General features: G+C 41.9%; 1 protein-coding gene across 3 annotated transcripts in view; it reads right to left on the bottom strand.

The window, feature by feature from the left end:
* The window catches only part of GNG2 (G protein subunit gamma 2), a 120,247-nt gene that overhangs the window by 14,416 nt on the left and 79,002 nt on the right, over positions 1-26,829 (bottom strand). For all 3 annotated transcript variants that reach the window (XM_054513706.2, XM_045900850.3, XM_045900851.3), the window contains one exon: positions 9,608-9,720. In XM_054513706.2, the coding sequence (XP_054369681.1) occupies positions 9,608-9,694 (87 nt within the window). In that variant the 5' untranslated portion in view covers positions 9,695-9,720. The remainder of the gene's footprint in view (positions 1-9,607; positions 9,721-26,829) is intronic.

The raw sequence follows: 26,829 nt of genomic DNA, 5'->3' as shown, positions 1-26,829 counted from the left end.
CTGAAGAAAATGCTTCAAGGCATAAGGAATCATCAACCATGATAAATGCTGCCAGTAGGTCAAGTATAATGAAATGGAGAATTGACTATTAGATTTAGCCATCTGCAGTCATTAGCAACCTTGGTGAGAGAAGGTTCAAGAGAATGGTAGGGGTGAAAACCTCACTGGAATGGGTTTACAAGCAAATGGGGCCTCCTCCTCCTTCTTCTTCATGAACAATTCAGTCTTAAAGGGATTGGGTGAGACTAAGCAAAGCGGGCTCCACACCAGGTCAGGGGCCCACAGTGGGAGGTCAGAGCTTGAGCAAGGTGAGGAGAGCATCTGTACAGAGGATAGCCTGGTGAGGAGTGTAGGAGCCCGAGTGGGATGTGAATGCATCCATGTCGGGAAGAAAGGTCATGGAATGGGACCTTGGTTCCCTACAGGAGAGTTGGCCAAATAAGGACCAGGGGAGCTAGGATCCTCATTGTCAGTGAAGGGAGTTACAAATATGGGAAGTAGAAAGCTAGAATATACTCTGTGGTGTAGGACAGGACCTGGTGGTGTTCGTGTGAACTCATGGTTACATATACACAGATACAAAGATAAAGAAATAAAGAGACATCTATAGTATTCTTTAACTCTATCCACTGAGAGGACCTTGAGCAGCAACACTTCAAACACTTCAGCAATGAGAACAACTAGCATCCAGGTTTTCATTTCTAAATACCATTCTCAAAGGAACTATTGCTCTTAGGGAAAAGGGTGATTCCAGTGTTGTGGCAGGGAAATAATAAGAGGACCCTACACCATCTTTTTGTGCCAAGCACTAAGGACGCACTCAAAGAAAGATGGAGTCATGTCAGAAGGACATGAGAGCTAGCTTTTTAGCCTGTGCCAATTAAAGCATCAAAATAAATGATGGTAGTAGCAAATTATAAACCCCCAAATAAAAGAGGAAGCCAGGAGTCTATATCAATATAATTAAAAAAATAGAACGTTTGATGAGGAGTGGGATAGTGAATATAGTCTCAAGGTCCATCTCCCAAGATCCTAGTATTTATTAATAACAAAAGACAAAAGAAGAACTTTACATGAAAAAACTGGAAGATAACACCTTAATTAAGTAATCGAAGTTAACATCACCAGTAAATGACAATTTGAAATCATATGCTACTGATAAAATGTAATGAGACAAATATCCCCATCAATTCTATATTAATGTTCCCGTTTTGTTACCTGAATTTAATCATAAGGAAATATCTGACAAACCCAACTTGAGTGGTATTCTACAAAATGAATGGCCCATAATCTTCAAAGGTGTCAAGGCCATGAAAGTCAAGGAACTCTATGGACAGGACAACTAAATGCAACACATGATTCTGAACTGGGTCCTTTTGCTCAAAGGGATATTACTAGGGTGATTTGCAATACTTAAATGGGGTCTGAAGATTAGAAAATAGTAACATACCAGTGTTAACCTCCTAATTCTGATGACTGCATTATGATTATGTAGAAGAATGTTTTCACTTATAGGAAACACACACTAAAGTATTTGGTGGTGATGGGGCAACCGTTGACAACTTATTTTCAAATGGTTCAGGGGAAAAGAAAATTCTTTGTACTGCATTTGCAACCCTGTTGTACCTTTGAGATTATTTCCAGAGTAAAAATAATTTTTCAAAAGAAAGGGAAAAGAGACATTAGAGATAGTGAATATAGACAACTTTTTCAAGAAGTTCTGAAAAGCAGAGCAAACAAATGAGGCAGTTGCTGGAAGAGTAAGTGGGCGATTCAGAGAAAAAAAATAAAATTTTATTTAAGATAGAGAAATAACACTATGTTTGTACAATGATGGAAATGATGACATAGAGAACCCAAACTGATGATTCAGGATGGACAGGTGGTGGAGTGTGACCTTGGATTAGGGAGATGAGATCTGATGCACATGTGAAGGAATTACATTTGACAAGAGTGTGGATCTCCTCAGATTGACCACTGCTGAAACCCAGCTATCCAGCAACCTCTCCAAACTAGACAGGGGCTGAGAACCTGAAAGTAAAGAAATGGTGACTCTAGAGAGTCCCAAAAAGGCCGCCAAACTATGATTTTAGGCTCTGAAAAAATAGGAACCTACTCTAGGCAGACATTCTGACAGCTCTGAGAAGCAATTGTCAGGATAAAAATCAGACCTAAGATTTTAAACAGTATGTAAGGATATAGTTCTGTCTTCATTACATTCTGAAATGAAGACACATTTTAAAATTGATGTCGCAAAATTCTTGCAAGCCATCAGGCAAAGAAATAAGCACTGACGGGTGGTCACTGCCTATATGTGTGGGAAGTCACATGTGTGTTAAGAGCATCAGTCATTCAGTCAAGTCCTTCAGTTGAGTTGCCTGCATTAAAAGCACCACCCAGGGTTGACTTTAATTTGTTGCTTAAAAAGACCTCAAAGACTGTTCTGGGATGGAGGCTTGAAATGGGAAGTTCATTGTCTGTCATTGGCTTGGCAATATACTTGAAGGCAAAAGAAACTGCCAAGCCTCTGGGAAGAGATAGAATTTCCAAACTAGGAGAGACTGGTCTGACATTTGTCTAGAAAGGTCTTTTGCTCAGGTCAAAAGCAACTGGCTATTTTAAAGTCTTCATTTTTCTTTGGATCACTAATATGTAATTCAAGTAAGAAAAAATGAAAACATCCAGCTTAAACACTAGTTCGGGAGTGCAGAAAAAAACCTTAGGATTCTTCGACATGCCTTGGAGACATACTGAGAATATGAGAGGTGCTATGGACAGCAAGATTACTAACGTCAGCAATGAAAGGCAGCAAATCGTCACGATGTCTCACGACATCATGGTGCCTGCATCATTGCTGGTGGCCAAAATGGAGTCTAAAGGATCTTTCCTGGGTGTGAAGAGCACCCAGGATCAAACTTTGATTGTGATACTAGAGGAAGTAAAATTGTATGGATAAATATTGACTATTTTTTATTTATAAAATAACGAGTGAATCTTCTAAGTAGTCTTCCCCTCCCCTCTCCTCCAAGTTGGTATTAAGCTAATGGTACATCAATAGGATTTTTCTAAAAAAGGAAATAGAATAATATTTTTGAAATTAATAACTTCAAAAGAATCATCAAAAAAGTACCTTATATTTAATTTACTCTATTTAATAAGAAAAGAAAGACATTCAAAGTGCCATCCAAAGTAGTTACATTTTTAAGAAGGGAGAATTCATCTGGCCTGAAAACTGGGCTATTCAGAAGAATTCATTTCCTAGGGATTTCAAATTATCAAGGTTTAACAATACTACTGCTATAGCTCCTAGACACAGTGCATAAAGCTAAGGACATACATGGTGCTTAATAAATAACTATGGAATTTTTTAAAGTTATATCAACTCTCATAAAAATGAAGTGTCAAGCTCAGTTACTAATGTATGTGTGAATTCAATTTTATATTTTTTTGTTTCATTTTCAGCAAATTGAATGAATTAGGACTGGCCATCTGTGAATACGACCCTTTCCTCTTTATGTCCTTTGACATACTATACTGATTTTATTATCCCTAAAAATAACCTCATCTGGCCTATGAGGAGGATAGTATCTCATTCTCCCTAATCAAATGCAAGCATTTCAGGGAAAAAGATTTATTTATTTATTTATTTGAGAGAGAGCGGGAGAGAGAGAGTGCAAGTGGCGGGAGGAGCAGAGGGAGAGAATCTTCAAGCAGACTTCCCACTGAGCATGGAGCTGGATGCAGGGCTCAATCTCACCACCCATGAGATCATGACCTGAGCTAAATCCAAGAGTCAGACGCTCAACTGACTGAGCCACCCAGGCGCCCCTCAAATGCAAGCATTTTAGGGAAGAGGTACTAAAACTTTCATTTCTAATTCTGGAAAAATACTTCAAAAGTCCCAAACCTAGGATATATGTCCCCTCTCTACTACCAAGGATGATGTCTAACTGGTCCATTTCTCAGTACCATTTTCTGTGAAGTTCAATTCCAATCTTTTATGAGTCAGTCATCAGAAAGATGATTCAGTCATTAGAAACACTTGTGTTTGTTTAATAATTTATATGTATTTTTCAGTTATGAAAATCAGTCTGTTTTTATGTTGAACTGTTATAAAAATAAGGTATACAATAAATGCTGGCTACTTATAATCAAACGTAAGACATGAAACTATTTACCTGTCCTCTCTTCATTTTTGTATTTCAGTGAATTTTCTCCTATGATCATGTTTTTTTTTTAAAGATTTATTTATTTTTCCAGGGAGAGAGAGGGAAAGAGAATCCTCAAGCAGACTCGCTGCTGAGTGCAGAGCCCAACACGGGGCTTGGTCCCAGGACCCTGAGATTATGATCTAAGCTGAAAATGGTAAGCTATCCACTAAAAAAAAATTTCTTGAATGCCTGTACCCCAGCACTCTGAAGGATACAGAGAAGTAAATGACATGGTCTTTGACTTTGAGGACTGTGTACTCTAATTGGAAAAATTTATTTGAAGAAAATGAAACCAATTAGTAAATATGGTCAGAATGGCAAGAGATTCATGGACAAATGGGGACTGGAGCTGACCCCTAATGAGGGAGTAAGGTTTGGACAGGGTCTTAGTTGGTTCAGGCTTCTGTAACAAAATATTGTAGACTGGGTATATAATAAACAACATAAATTTATTTCTGACAGTTACGGAGACTGGAAAGTCTAAGATCAAGGTGCTGGCAAATTCAATGTCTGGTGGGGTCACTTCCTGGTTCACAGATGTCTGCTCACTATTACCTCACATGGTGGCAGGGATGAGGGATCTCCCTGGGGTCTCTTTTATAGGGGCACTAATCCTATTCATGAGGGCTCACCCTCCTGATCTAATCATCTTCCAAAGGCCCCACCTCCAAATACCATTATATTGGGGGTTAGGATTTCAACAAATGAATTTTTTGGGAGGGTTGGGGGAGAAAAACATTCAGTCTGTAGTAGATAGGAAAAGAATGAGGGGGCGGGCATTCTCACTGAGGGACCCAGAGTAACCAGACAGGTGGAATTTTCATAGCATATTCTTAGGATAATAAGGGGAGCAAGCTGGACATGTCTATTAGGAATATTTGGGAGAAATGAGAAATAAATTTGACATTTTTATGGGGGTCAATTTATGGAGCATCCAATTAGTTAAGAAGCAATCATTTCACCCACGCTCCTGGCCTTGGCTTTCTTTTGTTCTTACATCGACATTATTCTTCATGATGCTAACGATGCCCTCTGTCAAAGGGCATCTTTCCAGCTTACAATGATTCTCACTCCTTAACTATCCAACCCTTTCCATTCATAGGGGTGGGTTAATTCCTAGGAGCAATGTTTGTGCAATGTGGTTTGATTCTAATGTCCGTTGATTGAACTGCATGAACTGCAGATGGTTCACTCTTGCTAGAACAGAGATGCCATTCTAGCAATATGCACTTGAGACTAAAAGGAATTGACTCTATCTCTTTCTTCATGGAGCTGGAAGTGACTCTATCTCTTTCTTCATGGAGCTGTGAGCAGCCACCATGTCTGCCACATGGAGCAGGCAGCTGAGAAATCTATTCTTCCCGGGAAAAGAAAGAGGCAGACACACAGAGAGAGGCAGGGGCGTATAACAGAGCTCTCCTGGTCCTGATGGTCTTCCAACTCTTATTTCTACTGCTTACCCAGCTACATTTCTGCTCTTGGAATCTGAGACACACTGTATCTTTTATAATCAATCCCTTCTTCCTGCTTAAGCAAACTTGGGCTAGGCTTCTATTATTAGACACCCAACGAGCCCTAATAGAGTGGTGAATAAATAGATTTACTGAAACCTGCTGTCCTTTACTTTTGGACATGCTCTCTCAACTTGTGCTCTAAGGACAAGCTTCCTTTTATTCATCTTTGCTCGACATCAGTGTGACTATATTGCTGTCTCATACATCTGAGTGTCACGGTCTTCGTGCCCCTCTCTGTCCCTGTCCCCAGATCCCTTCCCAGCTTTGATTTCTCTCTACTTTCTGTCCTTGAATGAAATGCTAACAAAGAAACAGAGAAAGCCTGGGAGTATAATTTATATATGCCCGAGGCTTATGAACAGATAATGGGTTCATTAGCTCAATTCTCCCGGGATTTGTGATGCAGAGGGATAGGACTCAAGAAGGTTTAAAAATGAATACGCTCTTCAGATCCTCTTACGGTACAGCTTCTCTCTGCAGCCCGAGTTATTCTGGAGGCCACAGGAGGGATAAGGCCGCCCCTGCTGATGGGACTCTCGAAGCTCCAGTGGCAGCTATGCTCCCTGCCCCCCGTTTGTCATGGTCTCAGTCACAGTGGGCTCTGCCGGATATACGTAACACACTGCTGCCCTATAGAGCTTGAAGAGGTCACTACTCCGACTGCAGAAGCACATACATGGGATCTTCAGAGAGAAGCCCTTTCTTGCTGACAGGATTACGCAGGGAAAGTAGGTGGAGAAGCGGGAGTGCTCAGAAGCCTTTGAAGGGACTCCTAAAGGCAAATAACCAAGCCCTAAACCAGCCAGCTGACAATTCTGTCAACACAGTCGCAGTGTAGCCAACAGCTTGAACTAAAAATAATCTGACCCTTCGCCACAGCATGCCTGCCTGGCTCTGATGTGCTGGACAAAGGCTGAATGACAAGCTGCTGCTGTATTTCCAACAGCGTGAGATCTAACGATGTAGCAAGGGTCCAAAGATTTGGATGTGAAGATTGCCTGGGAAGATCACCACCCAGCACTCGGTTTGTTAGAAGAACGCTTCCTCTCTCTCATAGCGGCGATGTCTTCGGTGCCTTCGGAAGTAGTGTATGAAGGGAGTCAGGGTGTGGTGCCGCCTTCTTTCTGATGGTATCTGGTGCCTGTGCTCCTTGGATCTCTTATTTATGTCAGTGATAGGTCTTATTCACATTTTTTTGTAACCCCCTCCTAGACTAGGAGATCCTTGAGGGCAAGACCCATGTCTTCATCTTTCTCCATCTCTGTATCTCTAGGCCCTAACAAGGTCTGGCCATTTAAAAAGCTGTCAATAAAGTATTTATTAGATAAAAGAATAAATGAACAACTGAAAATTGGTAAAAATCCAACCTTATGATGAGGGCCTTTGAGAAGGATGTAATGATTGGTCGGAGTCTTCACGGAGTTACCAGAGTTTAAAGCAGAAGGTTAGAAAGGAGGAGAGTGAATGTTCCAGGCATTTGAAATTTTCATCAAGGGCGTCAGAAGTGGCTCAGTATGGCAAGTGGGCAAAAAGAAGGGGATGAAGCTAAAAAGAGTGGCAGAGGCCAGAAGGACCTTGCATACTCTGCTAAGGAGTTTGAATTTTATTTTACAGGTGATGGGAAGCATGAAAAGATTTTCTGTGGGAGAGGGACATAATGAGATTTTCTTAGAGAAAATTTTCTTTGGTAGCACTATGGAGGGTAATTGATGGCAGGGATGGAGACAGGGTTGAGATGGATTTCAGGATCAACCAGGAGCCCCCTGCAGTCAGTAATTCAGGTGAGGGAGGGTGGAGGTCTGACTTATGGCTGAAAAGCCCTATTTCCGTCCTCTTCCTCCCACTGCCAGCTTCTCATCACCTCCAACACCATCACATCCTCCTTCAGGAGACAGATCTGAGGATGCTGAGGAGTAACAGAAAATGCCAACCACAATAGTGCTTCACAAATACTTTTATCTTAGTTGGGCCACTCTGAAAGGCAAAGTGACATTTTCCAGAAGGTCCATGGGCAGAAGCTTCCTCTCTCCCCACCCCTTCCAAAGAAGCACTAAATGACTCTTCCACAGTCCTTGAGCCACCTCACTTCTTGCAGCAGATTCTGTGCCCACCTTCCACTTTGTACTTTTTCAGCAAGGGAGTGAAAAAGAAGAGGCAAAGGGAAATGAGGAAAAGAGGAAGGTGTCGTAAGGGAGCAAGGCAGATGATGAGGACCCCTTATTTATCTCATTCATGAATAATAAGAAGAGTTAAAGCTGTTGAAAGAAGAGAAGCTGTTTACATGGCCGCATTATCAGAACTCAAAAAAGATTAGGACAGATAGATGCCCATGGATATTTGCTCAGCTTATTTATGAAGGAAGATCATCTTTCCTTTCACTCTCTAGCCCGCATCTGATGGGAGTTAGAAGGAGCAAACCCAGGTGTCTGGCTGGCTCAGTTAGTAGAGCATGTGACTCTTGATCTATAAGGGTCATGAGTTCAAGCCCCACATCAGGTGTGGAGCCTACTTAAATTAAAAAAAAAAAAGGAGGAGGAGGAGGAGGAGCAAACCTTAGACTTTATTTATTTGAGAGAGAGAGCAAGCATGAGCAGGGGGTGGTGGCAGGGAGGGAAGGAGCAGAGGGAAAGAGAGAGAGGGAGAAGCAGACTAACTGATGAGCAGGGAGCCCAACGAGGGGTTTGATTCCAGGGTCCTGGGATTATGACCTGAGCCAAAGGCAGATAGTTAACCCACTGAGCCACCCCAGGTGTCCCTCCCCTGGGTTCTTTACCTTGGCTACACAATGAAACTAACTGATAATTAAAGAAAAATGCAAAAAACCCACAAACCTGATGCCTGAATCATACCCCAAGAGATTCTAATTTAATTAGTCTAGAGTGTGGTCTTGGAATTGGTCTTTCCAGAGTTCCCTGGGTAATCTGAATGTACAGGTGGGCTGAAAACCACTATTCTAGACTGGGGGTCAGCAAAGTTTTCTGTAAAAGGCCAGAGAGTAAATATTTTATGTTTTGTGGGCCACATGGTCTCTCTTGCAACTACTCTGCTTTGCTGTTGTAGTGAGAAAGTAGCCATAGACAATATGTACATGAATGGCTATGTTCTAATAAAACCCTGATCTGGCTCATGAGCCTTAATTTATTGACCTTTGCTCTAGAAGCATACTCCAAAAGTTGGGTGGGTCGTTTAGGTTGCTAACTCTGGTATGGAGAAAATAGGAAAAATATCCTAGTTTTAAAAAGAATTTGGCATTTGGATGAATGTTCTAGCTTTATTTTAATAAAATGAGATATGTTTCTGAGTTCCATTTGATAAAATACTTTCATTAACCCACTATGCTGTTTGACTTCTTAGGGAGATCATATGTGATTTTTGTGTTTTGAAGGAAAAAAAATCCAATAAGTTATTAAAAAGAGATAATTACAACCTGCAGTGGTGAAGAGAAAGATTAATCATGACAGACAGACACTTCAACTTAGAACCTAAACCAAGACAGAAAAGCTAAAACCCAAATGAAAAGACAGTCTCTACAGAGTCAGAGAGGTCAACTGGTGACCTGGTAAGTTTTGTGTGTTCTCCAATTTCCTTGGCTAGAATTCAACCATGAGCTTGTTTTTCATTTGTCTGTTTTTCTGTTATTGTTTTGTTTTGAATTCTACGTGAAGAATCAGTTTTAATTTATGCTGTCATTTTATTCTGGAGAAATCTGGAGAAGGCAAAGACACATTAGAAAAATGAACTTTTTGCCCAATTACTAAGTTTCTCTCCTGCCCTCGCTGCTTTCATCACTCTCTATAGAAGGGGGGTCAAGTGACAGATGGCTGCAAATCATGCTCCTTATAATCAAGGCTGGAGGATCTGTGTGGGTTATGTGGTCCTCACCTTTATCCTATCGATGTTGGCTTCCATCTTCAGCTGTTCTACCAGCTTCCTGGCTTGTGCTATGCTGGCGGTGTTGTTGCTGGCCATTGGAATGGGTGGGTTTTTCAGATACACTAGAAAAGAACACAGGAAGAAAGAATGCATCAGAGAATTCAGGAGCTGCCAAATGTGCAGGTTCATCATCATGGGGGAACTTCGAAAGAGTGGCTGTGGTCAGGCCTGGCTCTCTCAGCCCTCTACATCCCCAATCCAGCACCAAGTCTGATTGCAGGCAGACCAGGAGATGAGGTGCTTTTTCAAACAGCACTCCCCCACCCCACCCCACCCCAACACACACACACACGCACACACTCCTCTGCACTTCCATCCCTTCTTCTGGGAAAAACAATGAAGACTGTTTACCAAATCAGTTAGAATAAGATATGCTGCTGAATTAAGAAAGCAAGTCACTAAAATTATCTTAATGTATGAAATGAGCTCAAAATGGTAAAGTTGACAGTATGTATTTTAACTGTTGTCATTTTCCAGGTACTACTATTGTCAGATACTCTGTTTAAGTGCCCTCAGATGATGAAGAATGAAAGGCAAGCAGAGAGGAATGCTAAATTAAATAATCCTTTAGGACTAAAGACACCAAGTTTACGGTGTTCTCCTGATGGGATCCAACACCAGCTTTTTAGTTAACTGTAACCACCTCAGTCTATTATACTGCAGAGACACTGCATAGGATGTGTGGCTTTTCAGCCACAGTGTTGTTTATCCAGCATTTTAAAGAATAGCCTTTTCTCTCTGTTCTATTTGAAATATGGCTAGACACAACTATTTACTTAACTCACAATTCTTCATCTGTAATGTCAAGGGGGAAGGATTGCCATGTCTAAATTATTAATTACATCAGTGAGTTCACCAGCAGAATTCTGTGTTCAGTATAACGGACTTATTACTTTTATAAATATGGAAATGGAACACAAATGTTTAGAGAGTGGAATTCTGTACTTATGTAAATTATGAGACGGTTTCTTTGCCTCTGGCTTTGCCAGATCTCCTCCCCATCATTTCCCCTACCCCCTTCAAGTCCTATCCCAATTTCATTTCTCTTCTAATTCTTTCTTGACCCACTATCTCAATTTATTTTTGTTGTTCATTTCAGAAAGTACCCTATTTTATTTTTGGTGCCCATTTCCTCCACATTCTGATTGGGTCTCGCTCCATGTCAAGGTGCCATATGCTATTTCAGGACTGTCTGTGTAAATGTGCCCTTTGAGGTCACTGACACCCTACAGTGAAGCAATGTCTGAGAGCAGCAATTTAGCTAGAGTGCGTGACCCAAGAAATGAGAGGCATTAAAGCCTGGCTTCAGTCAACAGTCGAATCTTGTTCTGAAGACATATTAAAAACCATGACTTCTGCTAGCTTTGGGGAATATTTTATCCAGGGATAAAGTAAAATCAGGCTACCATCTCAAAAAGGACAGAAGACACATAGAAAACCTGAGGAAGGAAATATAACCCATAGTAAGTTCAATACAAGACTGTTACTTATTCAGTAAAATCAAAAAACAATTTTTAATTACCAAAAGAGCATAAATATGTAAATTGTCTCCTTTGGTTCTTATATCTTGGTATCTTGTTCTTCAAGGCAAAAAAAGAAATTATGTGTAACTCTCTGTAAACAAAGAGGTCCCTTCATAGTGAGTGTTATTTTATAAAGAATACTGCAAAATCAGCCACCCCAATAGCATAGCATTTACAGTATAATTGGAAGATAATTAACTGTTCCCTCAACTTATTTTCAAAGGCGTCAGAGACAAGAAAATGGAAAGGGAGACTGAAGGGATTTTGAAGCCAGAAAGATCTCTGGACTCTACTTTCATATGCTTGAAGATCAGCGGAGGGATCTTTATGTAAAAACAAAAAAACAAGGGGCGCCTGGGTGGCTCAGTCGTTAAGCGTCTGCCTTCGGCTCAGGTCATGATCTCGGGGTCCTGGGATCGAGCCCCACATCGGGCTCCCTGCTCCGCGGGAAGCCTGCTTCTCCTACTCCTACTCCCACTCGCCCTGCTTGTGTTCCTGCTCTTGCTATCTCTCTCTCTGTCAAATAAATAAATAAAATCTTTAAAAAAAAAAAAAAAAAGAGGGGCGCCTGGGTGGCTCAGTCGGTTAAGCGACTGCCTTCAGCTCAGGTCATGATCCCAGGGTCCTGGGATCGAGCCCCGCATCGGGCTCCCCGCTCCGCGGGAAGCCTGCTTCTCCCTCTCCCACTCCCCCTGCTTGTGTTCCCTCTCTCGCTGTGTCTCTCTCTGTCAAATAAATAAATAAAATCTTTAAAAATAAATAAATAAATAAATAAATAATAAAAAAAAAAACAAGAAGAGGCTTTAACAACTATGATTTCATCAGCATAATTAGGGACCCAATCATCTCAGCCCCACAGGAAAATTACATGTCCCCAAATTGAACAAAAATCTAACACCCCTGCAAAACGTCACAGGACCAAGATGGAATCTTGACTTCCCCAGAAGGGTAGCCTAACTCTTTCTTTTTCTTTTTCTTTTTTTTAAGATTTTATTTATTTATTTGACAGAGAGAGACACAGCAAGAGAGGGAACACAAGCAGGGGGGAGCAGGAGAGGGAGAAGCAGGCTTCCCGCGAAGCAGGGAGCCCGATGCGGGCTTGATCCCAGGACCCTGGAATCATGACCTGAGCCGAAGGCAGATGCTTAACAACTGAGCCACCCAGATGCCCCGCCTCTTTCATTCATCCAAAGTTGGAAGTAGTCGTGATCTATAAGACCCTGGACACTGTTCTGTGACGCTAACATTTCTTCCAAACTGGAATTTATCAGACTAGAATACAGATTATCACAGAATTACCAAATCCTCATTAGGCCTGACGGAGCTTTGGGAATCTGGCCACCTATTCATCTGCCCTTGAATATGCAAACCAGATCACACAGTAACCTGTGTCAGAAACCATAGCTTGCCTCCAAATACCGCGTCTCCTCTTTTTCATTAGTAATAACAATTTTTTTTTCTTTTTAACGGAGACCACAAGAACCTGAAGTTTAGCTGGTCATACTTTACTGAAATATACATTCTTCAGCCTCCCTTGCAGGTCGGTATAGTTATATGACCAAGTTTTGGCCAATGAGATATAAGCGGAAGTGCCCTTGAAAGGCGGGAGGTATGCTCTTTGCCTCCCTTTCCTCCAGATACTGGCCTGGAAGATCGTCTTGTTGACCATAGTGCTCCACCTTGACCTTTTAGGTTTACACTCTAGGGTGAGCAGGAAGGATCTGGGTGCGTACTGACACTGTAGAGCCACCATGCCAGTAGTGAACTGGCTATCATCTATGTGAAGAGAAGTAAGTACCTACTTTGTTTACATCACTATTGTTAAGAGTATTTCTGCCATTGGATAATAGATCTGCCATTAACTGAGTAAATGACCCATTATTTTCATTTGAGTATCTAGGAAAGTCTATGTTCTAACGCCTGTTCATGTTCCCTAGGAAAGCTATGGCTGTCCCAAGGAGATTAAGATAGAAAGTGTATGAGTTTTCTACTGCTATGATATATTACTACAAATGTAGGAGCTTAAATAATAGGAATTTATTATCTTATAGTTCTGGAGGTCAGAAGTCTGAAATAGGTCTCACTGGGCTAAAATCAAGGTGTCAGCAGGACTGTATTCCTTCTGGAGTCTGTAAGGGAAAATCTGTTTCCTTGCCTCTCCCTAGCTTCTAGGAGCTACTGGCATTCCTTGGCTCTTGGCCCTACTCCTCATTTTCAAAGCCAGCAAAGGTGAGTTGAGTTATTCTTACATCATATCACTCTGACCTCTTCTGTAGTTTCATCCCCCTGACTGCTCTGCTCCCTTCTTCCACTTTTAAGAACCTTGCAACTCTACCGGGCCCCCTCAGATAACCCAGGACAATCTCCCTATCTTTAGGTCAGCTGACTAGCAACCTTAATTCCATCTGCAACCTTAATTGCCCTTTGCCACGTAACATAACATAGTCACACGTTCCAGGAATGGAGACATGGACATCTTTGGGGTACTTCATTCTACCTACCATGGAAGAAGACCTCTGCACAGGCAGAGAAGAGAAGTGGGGAGATGGGGGCTGAGATAGTAAAAGAAGAGGGGAGGGGCAGGATGCAAGTCTAGAAATGTTGGGGAGAGAAAACATTTGAAGCCTAAATGGACTTAGTAGAAAAAGTAAACACAGGCTTTGGTTTTAGTTTTAGGAAGATACATCCTCAATGTTCTAGTTTTACTATATGACACAAAAGAATCTAATGTCACCTACTAGGGATTTACCCCAAAGATACAAAAAATGTGGTGATCCGAAGGGTCACGTGCACCCCAATGTTTATAGCAGCAATGTCCACATTAGCCAACTATGGAAAGAGCCCAGATTTCCACTGACAGATGAATGGATAAAGAAGATGTGGTGTATATATATACAATGGAAGACTACTCAGCCATCAAAAAAATGAAATATTGCCATTTGCAATGACGTGGATGGAACTAGAGGGTATTATGCTAAGCGAAATAAGTTAATTAGAGAAAGACAATTATTATATTATCTCACTCATATGTGGAATTTAAGAAATAAAACAGAGCATAGGGGGAGAGGAAAAATAGGGGAAGAGAGGAAAAAATAAAACAAGATGAAACCAGAGAGGGAGACAAGCCATAAGAGACTCTTAATCAGAGTAAACAAACTGATGGTTGCTGGAAGGGAGGGGGGTGGGGGGATAGGGTAACTGGGTGGTGGACATTAAGAAGGGCACATGATGTAATGAGCACTGGGTATTATATAAGACTGATGAATCACTGACCTCTACCTCTGAAACTAGTAATACATTATATGTTAATTGAATTTAAATTTTAAAAAAGTCCAGTGTCACATTTATTTATTAAAAGATTTATTTATTTGAGAAAGAGAGAAAGAAAGAGGGTGAGAGAGAGAGCGAGCAGGCAAGCATGAGCAGGAGGGGCAGAAGGAGAGGAGAATCTCAAGCAGACTCCATGCTGAGTACAGAGCCTGACTCGGGGCTCAGTCCCAGGACCCTGAGATCATGACCTGAGCTGAAACCAAGAGTGGAACACCTAACCCACTGTGCCACCCAGGCGCCCCAAACTTTTAGAATCACTTTGTGCATTTTCTTCTTTTTCACATCTAGCTGCTTTCCCGTAAAATCCTCCTCCTGAAGACTGAAAGCGCCATAGATTCCTAGACCAGTGTTCCAAAGAAATATGTGTTTTCCTAAAAAGTGGCTATGGTAAATAAGAAAAGTTAGCCTGTCTTCTAAGCTTGAGGTATTTGGACAATGCATCACATACATGCATACACACACATACATACACTCAGAACCCTTTTCATCTTATAAAACTGAAACTCTGTACCCAATAAATGTAAGTCCCATTCTTTCCTCCCCTCAGCCCTAGAAACCAGCTTCTACTTTCTGTTTCTATGATTTTGGCTACTCTAGGTATCTCATCGAATTGGAATCATATAGTATTTATCTTTTTATGATTGGCTTATTTCACTGAGCATAATGCCCTCAGGTTTCATCTACGCTGTAGCGTGTGTCAGAATCTCCTTCCTCTTTAAGGCCGAATAATATTCCACTACATGTATATACCACATTTTGCTTATTCATTCATCTGTTGATAGACACTTCCATTGCCTCCACATTTTAGCTACTGTGAATTACACTCCTATGAACATGGATGTACAAATATCTCTTCAAGACCCTACTTCCAATTTTTTGGGATATATACGTAGAAGTGGAATTTCTGGGTCATATGGTAAATCTATTTTTAACTTCTTGAGGAATAGCCATCCTGATTTATGTAGCAGCTACGCCATTTTACATTCCCACCAAAAGTGCACAAGGGATCCAATTTCTCATCTTCCCAACACTATTTTCCATTTTTGTTTTTTTGTTTGTTTGTTTGGTTTTTTGGTAGTAGTCATCTTAATGGGTGTGAGGTGATATCTCATTGTGGTTTTGATTTACATTCCCTAATGATTAGTGATGTTGAGCATTTTTCATTTACTTATTGACCATTTGCATATCTCCTTTGGAGAAATATCTATTCAAGTCCTTTGCCCATTTAAAAAATATATTTTATTGGGTGCCTGGGTGGCTCAGTTGGTTGGGCGACTGCCTTCGGCCTAAGTCATGATCCTGGAGTCCCGGGATCGAGTCCCGCATCGGGCTCCTTGCTCAGCGAGGAGTCTGCTTCTCCCTCTGACCCTCCCCCCCTCATGCTCTCTCTCTCTCTCTCAAATAAATAAATAAAATCTTTAAAAAATAGATTTTATTATTTTTAAGTGATCTCCACACCCAATGTGGGGCTCAAACCCACAACCCCGAGATCAAGAGTAGCACGCTCCACCAACTGGGCCAGTCAGGCACCCCTCCCCCCACCTTCGCTTATTTTTGAATCAGGTTTTTTGTTGTTGAGTTTTAGCTCTCTATATACTCTGGATATTAATCTCTCCTCAGATATATGGGATTTGGAAACATTGTCACTCATTCCATAGATTGCCTTTTCACTCTGTTAATAGTGTGCTTTTTTTTTTTTAAGATTTTATTTATTTATTTATTTGAAAGAGAGAATGAGAGAGAGAGAGAGAGAGTGCATGAGAAGGGGGAGGGTCAGAGGGAGAAGCAGACTCCCCGCCGAGCAGGGAGCCCGATGTGGGACTCGATCCCGGGACTCCAGGATCATGACCTGAGCCGAAGGCAGTCGCTTAACCAACTGAGCCACCCAGGTGCCCAAAAGTGTGCTCTGATGCACAAGAGTTTTTAATTTTCATAAAGTCCAATTTTCTTTTGTTGCCTGCGCCTCTGGTGTCATATCCAGGAAATCACTGCCAAATCCAATGTTGTGAAGTTTCTGCCCTGTTTCCTTCTGAGAGTTTTATAGTTTTAGCTCTTACATTTACATCTTTGATGTACTTTGAGTTAATTTTTGTATATGGTGTTGGATAAGGGTTCAACTTCATTCTTTTGCATGTGTATATCTAGTTTTCCTAGTACCATTTGTTGAAAGATTGTCTTTTCCAAGTTGAATGGTCTTGTCACCCTTGTTGAAAATCATTTAACCGTATATGTAAGCATTTATTTCTGGGCTCTCTAGTCCTAAGTTAATTCTATTCTAAGTCCCTACATATTTTATTGCCTTTGACACTATTGTCAAATGGAATTGTTTCCTTAATATCCTTTCCAGATTGTTCATTGTTAGTGTATATAAGTGCTACATCACAGATTCCAAATGGGGGAGACAAAAACTTTTGTCTTTTGTCCCTACCTGAGCTGACAGCGATTGCATGCAATGAGAAATGTTGTTGAGAAAAGAGTGTTGCACCTTGTGAGCATATCAGGCCAAGAGAAGGTGTTGACAGAGTCCTTTTAGGTGCTTAGGCAGAAGCATAGAGGCATATCAGATATCCTCAGCTAATGTTCCTGTTTCATTTTACATCTGACTGAAATTGGGCAGACAGTATTTTAAGAGGGAAGGAAATGGTTTGAATATACCAACCACTGAAATAGCTAAAAGTAAAATTCTGCTGAAAAGATCATGTAGACAAAGCTTTAACACACACACACACACACCCCTTTTAAAAAACAAACAACAAAAAGCTTTTAGTTAAAGAGAGAGGGTGATTAATTTCTATACACTGCTCCCCCCTCACTCTATCAGCTAGTCTTTGGACTGCATTGTGATACACCATAGTTTACCTTTGCAGGGGCCCAGCCTGGCCCTGGAACCATCAGAGGCCCACCTCAAAGATGCACCCAGCTGTGGACTCTAACTCTTCTAGAAATCAGTGAGGCAGAGGGAAATAGAGTCAGCATCTGGTTCTCCTAGGGAGACTCTGGGTTCCTGAGCTCCCTTCTGGAACCTCAAAACATCTCTGGGAATCAGCCGGGGTGATGATCAAAGGTTGGTAGTGCTGGCGTGACACTCTTCCGTCCAGCAAGCCATCTTCGGCCCAGCAATTGATAGCCCCTCCAAGTACTGAAATGGGTGGTTACACAACTCTGAATTTGAATTGGAGAACTATAATGCTGCAGATTCTTTCAGAATGCTACAGCCAAGATCTCTTTTCAAAATTCGAACAATCTACCCTCTGGAAATTGCAAATGGGATTCAACCTATTCTCAAAGCCCCACACTAGACCCACTGGCAATGGTTCACAACCAGAGGAAGTGCTACCCCTTAGGAAGCATTTGGAAATGTGTGGGGGTGGCCACATAACTGTGGGTTATGACAGTAATTAGGGGTGCTAATGGCATTTAGAGAGCGGAGGCAGAAACTCTAATGCCCTGTGGAGTGACAGGCAACAATGCGTTGGACTGCTCCCAGCCCCTCAGTGAGAAAGGGCACTGAAAAAATAGCCATAGACCCATGCATGAAAAATCTGCTCAAAGAAAGTACTCCACGAGGAAAGGTTCAAGTAAATTGGCTTTTATATTATATCTTAGGATCCCTATTACCTTCCCAGGGACGAATAAGTGTAAGTGCTCATAATTATCATTAGCATTATTATGCTTTATGGATATTTAGTCCCTGCTTATTTAAAAGAGAGCACAATCTCTTGCAATGTGCTGGTGGAATGAGATTATGCTGGGTCATATCTGCCAGTGAGCAAAAAGAATACAAACAACCAAAGCTCCTAGAACAATTATAGAGCTTGTGTGAGAGAGATTGGTAGGACTCTGGGAGAATGTCCTAATTATCCCACCTGAATTCCAAGCCTGAGAATCATACAGAAGGCATTTTATTCTTTTCACTGATGAGAGGAGCATCCCTCCCCCTACCCCTGAACATGAGAGATAGGCTTGTTATAGAATAATAACCATTAGATGAGTTTTCTTTTTCTAAAAATACATCCAGCATTTTCATTTCTTTCGGGAGGAACTTTTCTGTTAAGAAACCATACATTTTCTTGTCATTTAGGCTTGGGAGTAAACACACAACTCCTTATTTCTGTGGCACAAAGATAAATAAATGTTTTGATAATGAGACCTTTGCGTTAGAGAGTATAGGTTAATTGTGGAGGATGCCATTCTTTTCAGGTTCTAATGGTGTTTTTTAAGCATGGCATCCAGTCTTCGTTCTGGCCTTTCATTTTAATTACAACTGTGTGTTTCTCAGAACTGTGTTTTGATATGTGCAGTTGGTGCTAAGGGGGCTTGATTTACTTGTTTTATATATTTACAGGTTAGGATGACACTGGCAATAAAACAAACAATTCTAGGCCTAGAAAACAAATCAGAAGTTTACAGTCTCCCAGTCACCTGATGCTATCTTTATTAATCTCATTTGTCAGTTAGCCATATCGTTCGTGAGCGGTTGTTTGCTGCTTTTGGGTTAGAGGACTAATTTCTAACAATTTCAATTTACAGTTCTTCAGCGCCTCTACAATTAGTCACCTGGGTAAATGTCTCTGTTAACTGTTCATAACTCAGCACAAGTTTAGCTTGGTCATTTTGCCAAACTCATTTTTTGTTGTTGTTTTTGTTTTTTGGATCCCTACTCTAATTTATTCTGTAGCAAGTAAGAACACCATCATCAAATTGATGAGAGTATATATACAAAGAGTCCGGGGAAGGGCTTTCACAGTCAGAACACAAGTGAATTTCTGAGTTGTGGCTGCAATGTGAGTTGAATAATAATCGTAAAAACAGCCTGCCCGGTTTCACGGTACTTTTTTTTTTGTGAGCTATCTTTTCCTATTACCAGTTGACCACTTTGACCTGAACATACCAAAATAGCACATTTCCATGTCTACTAATCAGCAAACACTAATTTCTTTTTGGTTCTCCCACCCCTAGGGATATTTTAAATCAATAGAGGATTTATTTGTGAAGCTTGTTGCTTCTCCCTCAACACTTTCAAGCCCTGGAGTGTCAGGGCTGGAATCCACCTCACATGCTCACTCTTTCCTAATCATGTGTTTCAACAATGGGGCCGTCACAAAGATATCTTTTGGGTGTCACAATGTCCTGGTTTCCTCACTTGCCTTTGCTCATTTTTGAGCAGCCGTGTGGAGGCTGCAGGTGGCAAATAAAAAAGAGATGAGAATGGGGAGGGGGGTGTCAGGGAAGGGGTAGGATAACAGATGTCCACACAGACTTTGGCGTGGAAGCATTTGGGGATGGAAGGTATGAAATGATATTGGACTCCAGGGGGCGCTGGTTGGTATTTGAATAGGGGAGGGGAGGGGAAGGAGAGCCAGGAAGGGGAGGGGAGTCAGGGGAAGGGAGAAAAGGCACAGGAAGATAACCTCCCCTGTGGAGATGCAGGGGGTTCATGAGCACCCAGAATGCAGAGAGCTAGATGGCACAATGCTGGCTAAGGATGGATTTGTAAATAAAACAAAACCGGAGTCTTCCAAGCACCTTCCCCCTCCTCCTCTCTCCCCTCCCCATCTTTCAGGGCTTCTCATTTCTGGGAATTTGATTTTACAGGCCCCAAAACTCTCTTTCTCAGAGGACCAGGAACTCATACTAAAAATGAGTATTAGCTTCTAAACCAAGGGCTTGCCATGTGCCAGGCTCTGGGCCAAGTTCCTGTTTCCTCCTTACAACGCCAGGGACGTAAGCAGTGCATCCCTACCTGGAGGAAACCAGGGCTTGGATTAAGTCAGAACATTAGAGACGAGTGTTTTTAAAGCAAGCCCCCCACCAGGGAAAGCTGTTCTTCCAGCCCTTCTCAATTCACATTTTCAGATGCAGCAGACTGAGCCTAATCTAGGGACTGTGGTATATGTTTGGCCGTTTCACAAACGTAACAGCAATTTTTACGGTCTTTGTAGCTACAGAGAGAGCTAATGGGAATGAGATCTGGTACAGAAGTTGTACCAAACAAAAATGCTATGGGGCCAATGGGGAAGAACATGAACCAAGGGACCAGCATATCAACTTAAACTCTACTCTGGACTATTTCCATGTGGTTTTGCTGGGACACTGCCACTTACCAAATGGGAGAAAGACACGATTGTGTCTGATTTCCCTCAAATCAGCATGGGAGCCGTCTATGCTGTGTAGGTGGCGAGTAAGACACAACACAGCTTCCCTGACTTATTTGGGTGCCAGAAACCATTATTTGAAATGACAGCTCTCTGCTTTCCAGTAAACTGCTGTTTCTGAAACAACATCTCTGTGAGATGCAGCCTTCTGCTTGGAAAGAGCATCACTGGTTAGCTGCTTTTAACCACCTTGACAAAACATAGCCCTTGAAAAATGCTGGCTCAAAATCATGGGTTTCACAGATTTTGTAAAATGAAACAGGAATGAATAGACCATGCCGCAACTTAAAAATGATACATGAGCTTGAGTTTTTATCTGAGCCCTGGATAATGCAAGGGGCTGTGTCCACAAATGGGAGCTGGCATTCTGAGATGTTAGATGGGCTTTGATTGCTCGAAGGCAAAAAGACCCATATTTTGTATGGAATAAGTTGGATTTTCTTTAAAAAAAAAAAAAAATGGAAGCCTTGACCATGAACCAGTAAGGTTCCTACAAAAGAGAAATAATGAGCTTGTTTCCATAGAAATGGCTCTGTTAACTTACTGCCCCACTACAGCAGACAAGGGGGAGCTGGCAGGCAGTGGCCTTCTGCCTCCTTATAGGAAATTATTTATTGGTTAATTAATTTCTCTAAAAAAAACATTGCTTCAATTCTAAATCCTCAGTGGATCTCAAGCCTTAGGCAACCCCTGGAGTTCAGGGAGACTAGCCTGCCTGAGCTTTCTTGCCTCTGCTCAAATGGACCCTTAGGCTCACAAAATGGTAACATCCGAAGTCCTTTGGCCGAGCTCTTCAATGCAGCCCCCCGAGTAAGAACCATACCCCCTCCACTGAAGTTTGTTATCACCGTGTTGTCCAGGGATATTTCCTGTGATGTAATTGACAGGTGGTACAAGAGTAGAAAAACAGGTACGAGGAGACGGTAGACCTGAATTCTGGTTCATTCTGACATTCCTAGCTGTTTTTTTTTTTTAGTGAGAAAATCACTTCATCTTTCTGGGCCTCAGGAGCTCAGCTGGATTGTAGGACTGCACAAGTGTGCCTGATGTTTGTGACAACACATTATAAAGTACAGAGTGCTATAGAAGGAACTGGCACGAACAGGAAATGACCGCCACCATTTACTGAGCAACTACTAAGCTCTGTAACCTAGAAACATTACATACATAATCTCCAATCCTCACAACAAGGAACATGGAAAAGCAATCAGGGACTAAGAAAGGCAGAGGGAGGGGCACCTGGGTGGCTCAGTTGGTTAAACAACTGCCTTCGGCTCAGGTCATGATCCTGGAGTCCCAGGATCGAGTCCCGCATCAGGCTCCCTGCTCAGCAGGGAGTCTGCTTCTCCCTCTGACCCTCCTCCCTCTCATGCTCTCTCTCTATCATTCTCTCTCTCAATAAATAAATAAAAATCTTTAAAAAAAAAAAAGGCAGAGGGAAAAATCTAGGATTATGACCAACTGGGCCCTCTATTAACTGGGACCTTTTTTTGGGCGGGGGGAGGTGGGTAAATCTTCACATCCCATTTTGAAATTTCTAATTTGCATTGATGACTTCTTAAAGAGATGGCGATTATTTGAAAATCCATTGCGATTTGAAATTAGTAAATAAGGATTTATTAAGTGCTTACAGTGTGTGACTCAGAAGCATGTGCACATGTTAAACATAGGAAGTTTCTACGGAAACCAGCCACGAAGTAGACGTGAGAACCCTGTGGGCTCCCTCAATAATTCTAAGAAGGCGCTGCTATCTTTCACTAGTATCTTCTGGAGGGAAAGGCTCACGTCCACCTACAGCATTTGTAAGGGTTTCCTGTGGGCAGAGAATAAACTTGCAAGCCAAGCACCTGAGGCTAACTGTCTTCTGCTTCCTCCTCAGGTCTATTTCCTGTGTGTGAAGACCAGCAGAGCAGCTTTTCCATCAAAATCTACAGGCCCTGCTGCCGCCCCACATCACTAGCCCTAACTTTCAGCCAAAAAAGCCTGTTTTCTGTTCTCCCAACACAGCCCATGCCCGAGGCAGGCATGATTCCGCTATACGGCTCTTTTCCTCACGTGCAGCTGTATCTTACAGCCAGGCCCTAGCCTCTCTTCCTCGGAGAACCCTTCCTCAGCAGCTACCTACCACAGTGACCTCCTCAGTCCCTCAAACTCATACCCACCCAGGAGCCTCTTTCTACTAAGAAACCAAGCTATTTCTCTGGCCTTTTTAAAAAAATTGCACGTTGGGTGCCTGGGTGGCTCAGTCGTTAAGCGTCTGCCTTCGGCTCAGGTCATGATCCCAGGGTCCTGGGATCGAGTCCCACATCGGGCTCTCTGCTCGGCGGGAAGCCTGCTTCTCCCTCTCCCACTCCCCCTGCTTGTGTTCCTGCTCTCGCTATCTCTCTCTCTGTCAAATAAATAAATAAAATCTTTAAAAAAAAAAATTGCACGTTGACTGTCATTATTAATTATTAGTATTTTGTCCAGGCTTCCTCCCATAAATATTTATTATACCCTATCCTTCTATCTCCGAAGTTGCCCTGTTTGTCTGTCTTCACTGGTTGAACAGGCCAAGCCAGGTTTCACCCCAGGGCCCTTGCACTTCCTATTTCCCCTGTCTGCCAAGCTGCATTGCTCTGGCTGGTAGTGCCCACGACTGCTGCTTTCTCCTTTGAGCCTACGTTCAAATGCCAGGTCTCCTGATTACACTATCTAATAAAGTGCCCTGTCTAGCCCATCATTCTTCCAGCACAGCACCCTGTTTATTTTTTTCCAATGCATTATAATCATCTGAAGTTACTAATTTTTATATCATCCATCTTTCTCCTCTTCTAAATATAAACTAAGAGCAAATAGTTTGTTGTGCTCACAGTAAATATTTGTTAAATGAATGAAAGTCCTCCATGTAGCACCCTCAGCACCCAGCCTTATGGGTATTAGATGCTTCGGTAAATGTCTGCTACTTGTGAGGATGAGTACCTGGAACACAGAACCATCCATGCCCCTCACCACAGCCCCATCAAACATTGCTCCCCAATACAGGTTGCTAACGGTGGCTTTTGTTTGGTAGCAAACTGGCTTATGGAGCATATTCCCTAAAAGGGCACCTCCCAGGCTCTTGATCTCATCTGATCTTTAAGTATCCCCACATAATTAGGGCAAAAGATAAGCTTGTGACTTGTACCTTCTTCCCTCACTTCATTTCCTGAGAAATGGGACAGATCCTCAGGTAACCACATGCCCTGTGGGTTGTTTTTGGCAACATATAAATCATCAATAACTTTTCCCAGTTGCAAAGTTACACAAACACACTGTTTGAAAGTGTAAACATCAGTCTGATGCTGAAAGCTCCTTTGTGGCCTTGGCCTCACCTTCCTCCCACCTCCACCAAGCGGTGACCACTGGCTCAGGCAGAAACCCAGCGTGAGGCCACAGCCCTGGAAATGCCGCACAGAAGGCTTTGGCTTCTTTTTCTTAGTTTAGTGTCAGGGACAGCAAGGAGCACAAAAGTCGGTCTCAAACCGACTTTTAAAAATATCTTTAAAAGGGGCGCCTGGGTGGCTCAGTCGTTAAGCGTCTGCCTTCGGCTCAGGTCATGATCCCAGGGTCCTGGGATCAAGTCCCACATCGGGCTCCCTGCTTCGCGGGAAGCCTGCTTCTCCCTCTCCCACTCCCCCTGCTTGTGTTCCCTCTCGCTGTGCCTCTCTCTGTCAAATAAATAAAAATCTTTAAAAAAAAAAAATCTTTAAAATGTTAAAAAATAAATATTGAAATTTTTTTGTACTTTAAAAATATTTAAATATGTAAAAGAAATACAGAGCCATTATCAGAAAACTGGAAAACACAGAGATTCAGAAAGCAAAACTCCCCTATAATCTACCATCTGGAGACAGCCAAATGAACCCTGCCAGTCATTTTTCAAGTGCCTTTCCCCAATTTGGAATGCTTACTTTTTGGGTGTATACTATCATGTTGGGAAGATAATATTAACTAATATACATAATCATTTTCTGGGCCTTGCATCAATGCTGACTTTCTGAGACTTTTCCCATTATGCACACTGTAAGATTTATCCATCCCTCCCCCCATATCTGTAAGAGAATGAAATGATTTTAATGTTTCCCTATTACTCAACTGTCACATTTTATACCCTCTTTTAAGGCTATTACACATCTCTGACATGTAATGCAGAGCCATTTTTTATTCTTCTAAACAATATTGTTTTTACAACTACTGCTCTAAGTGCATAAAATAAATCGCCCTGATGATATCTCTGATTATAAGGACCGAGTAGAGGAAAAACGTAAGAAATTTAAGGTGAAGTGACAGGTAACCCTTTCTTTTACTTTATCACTAACTAAGGACACAGACAACTCTTGCCCACACTGATTACCCTGCAAGTCCCCTGGATTGGAGAGGAAGAGAATCAAGAAGGGCAAGAAGGGGGCCCTTCTCCACAGCACAGCTGTTTACTTGCCATCTGGGAAAGGCGAAGGGATTTGTCCGACATGTTGACCAGGAGACCATCTTACAGATACTTTTTTTAAAGTCAGTTTTATCAGGATATAATTCATACACGTTAAAATTCAGCCACTTTCAGCATGCCGATGAAAGGGTTTGACAACTGTGTATGTGTAATCCTGAAATCACCTCAAAACTGCCCATACTATTTTCAGGAGCTGCTTAGCCACTTTGCTCACTTTCTTCCTTTCCTAGCCTGGCCTCCCAGAAAGCACACCTTTGAGATCAGTCCCCAGGTACCAAGAGCAGTTCCAAGAAAGCAAAGCCTGTGAACTTGACTGACCTTCTTTAACATGGAGTTTACGGAAGTATGAAATTTCAGAGCTTGGCAGCAGCCAGAAGTTATCTTGTAGGACCATCTATCCCAAACAAATCTTTTTTTATAATCACTGATTTAATATACTTTAATCACTTGTGACACAGGTTTCGAAAATACCTCTGAATGTCTGGAGCTTGTGGTTGGCACTGTGTTTTATTTAACAAGTTTAGTTCTGTTTTGGCAGCCCCTGGGGGCTCATGGCAGGAAGGCCTCCCCAGGGTGAAGGGTGAGGATTTTTATAGGAATGAGCAAGTTAAAAAATTGGCTCCAAAATGACTCCTCTGCAAATGGAGTCCACTAACCCTAAAAGAGAGGCTAAATATGAGGCATTTGAAACTCACTGAAACAAGACCTTACTTCACAGATGAAAAACAACAACGGCAACAACAAAATTAAGGACTGGAGCGGTGAAGTGAATTGCCTTCGAAACATAGCTATAACCGAGTGTCAGAACCAAGGACTTAAACCTGTTCTGGATGTCTAATATCAGAAGAATTATTAAGGTTCAAATTTCTTCAGATTTCTCACTAAGTCCCACCCCGCCCCCAGAGAAATCCTATCAGGAGGATGGGTTGGGGGGCAGGGAGTTGGTGAAATGAAAACATACGATCCTACTCTCTCTGCTGACCCCTCACCATGCCATGATGATCACCACCCAACAGTGAGACTGTCTGATCTATTAAGGCTAGAGGCACTGGACTTAATTTTCTCACCTTATTATTATTATTTTTTGTACTATTTTTGTAAGAATGTAAATATCCAGCAAATTTGACTACGAGGTGCCCTGATTAGTGAGTAAATAGTATTTGCTAAGCTGATCTCTATACTTTAATAAAATAGGTTTAATGTTGTGTGGAAGGAGAAACTTATGTAGCTCTCCAAGGAATTTTCTGGAGGCCATCTCTTTGGAACATGTGTGGTGTCTTTGGATGGGAGCATGAAGGGAAGACAGAGGGAGGGGCATGGAAGCAGGAGAGCTGTGAGGATGTTTTCTGAGCTGACATCCATGGTACCCCAAGGTGCTGAACCTATGTTCACAAAGAAAATGTGGGAATCAGCATGGGGTAACAGAGTACTGAATTCCAAGGCTGGAGGTCTGGATTTGAGTATCAACTTTGTCAAGTGATCACAGATGAGTCATTCTAACCCCTCTGGACCTTGGTTTCCCCTTCTGTAAAATGAGAGTGTTAAGGTGAATGATTGCTTGTTAGTTGTTTTAGAGATACTAATATGGTTTCATTCCCGTCAGTGTATCATTGTATCCCACAGCTCTAGGACTTTTTCAACATAGTTAAGTGTCAGCCCAAATTCCAAAATTAAATGTCCAAGGAGAGTGGACAA

Source organism: Mirounga angustirostris, unplaced genomic scaffold, assembly GCF_029215605.1.
Source record: "Mirounga angustirostris isolate CCGP_5_RB_7025 unplaced genomic scaffold, mMirAng1.0.hap1 SCAF_9, whole genome shotgun sequence".
In the NCBI taxonomy this organism is placed as follows: Eukaryota; Metazoa; Chordata; class Mammalia; order Carnivora; family Phocidae; genus Mirounga; species Mirounga angustirostris.
Note: the sequence above shows the minus strand (reverse complement) of the source record. Positions and strands in the feature narration are given on the sequence as shown.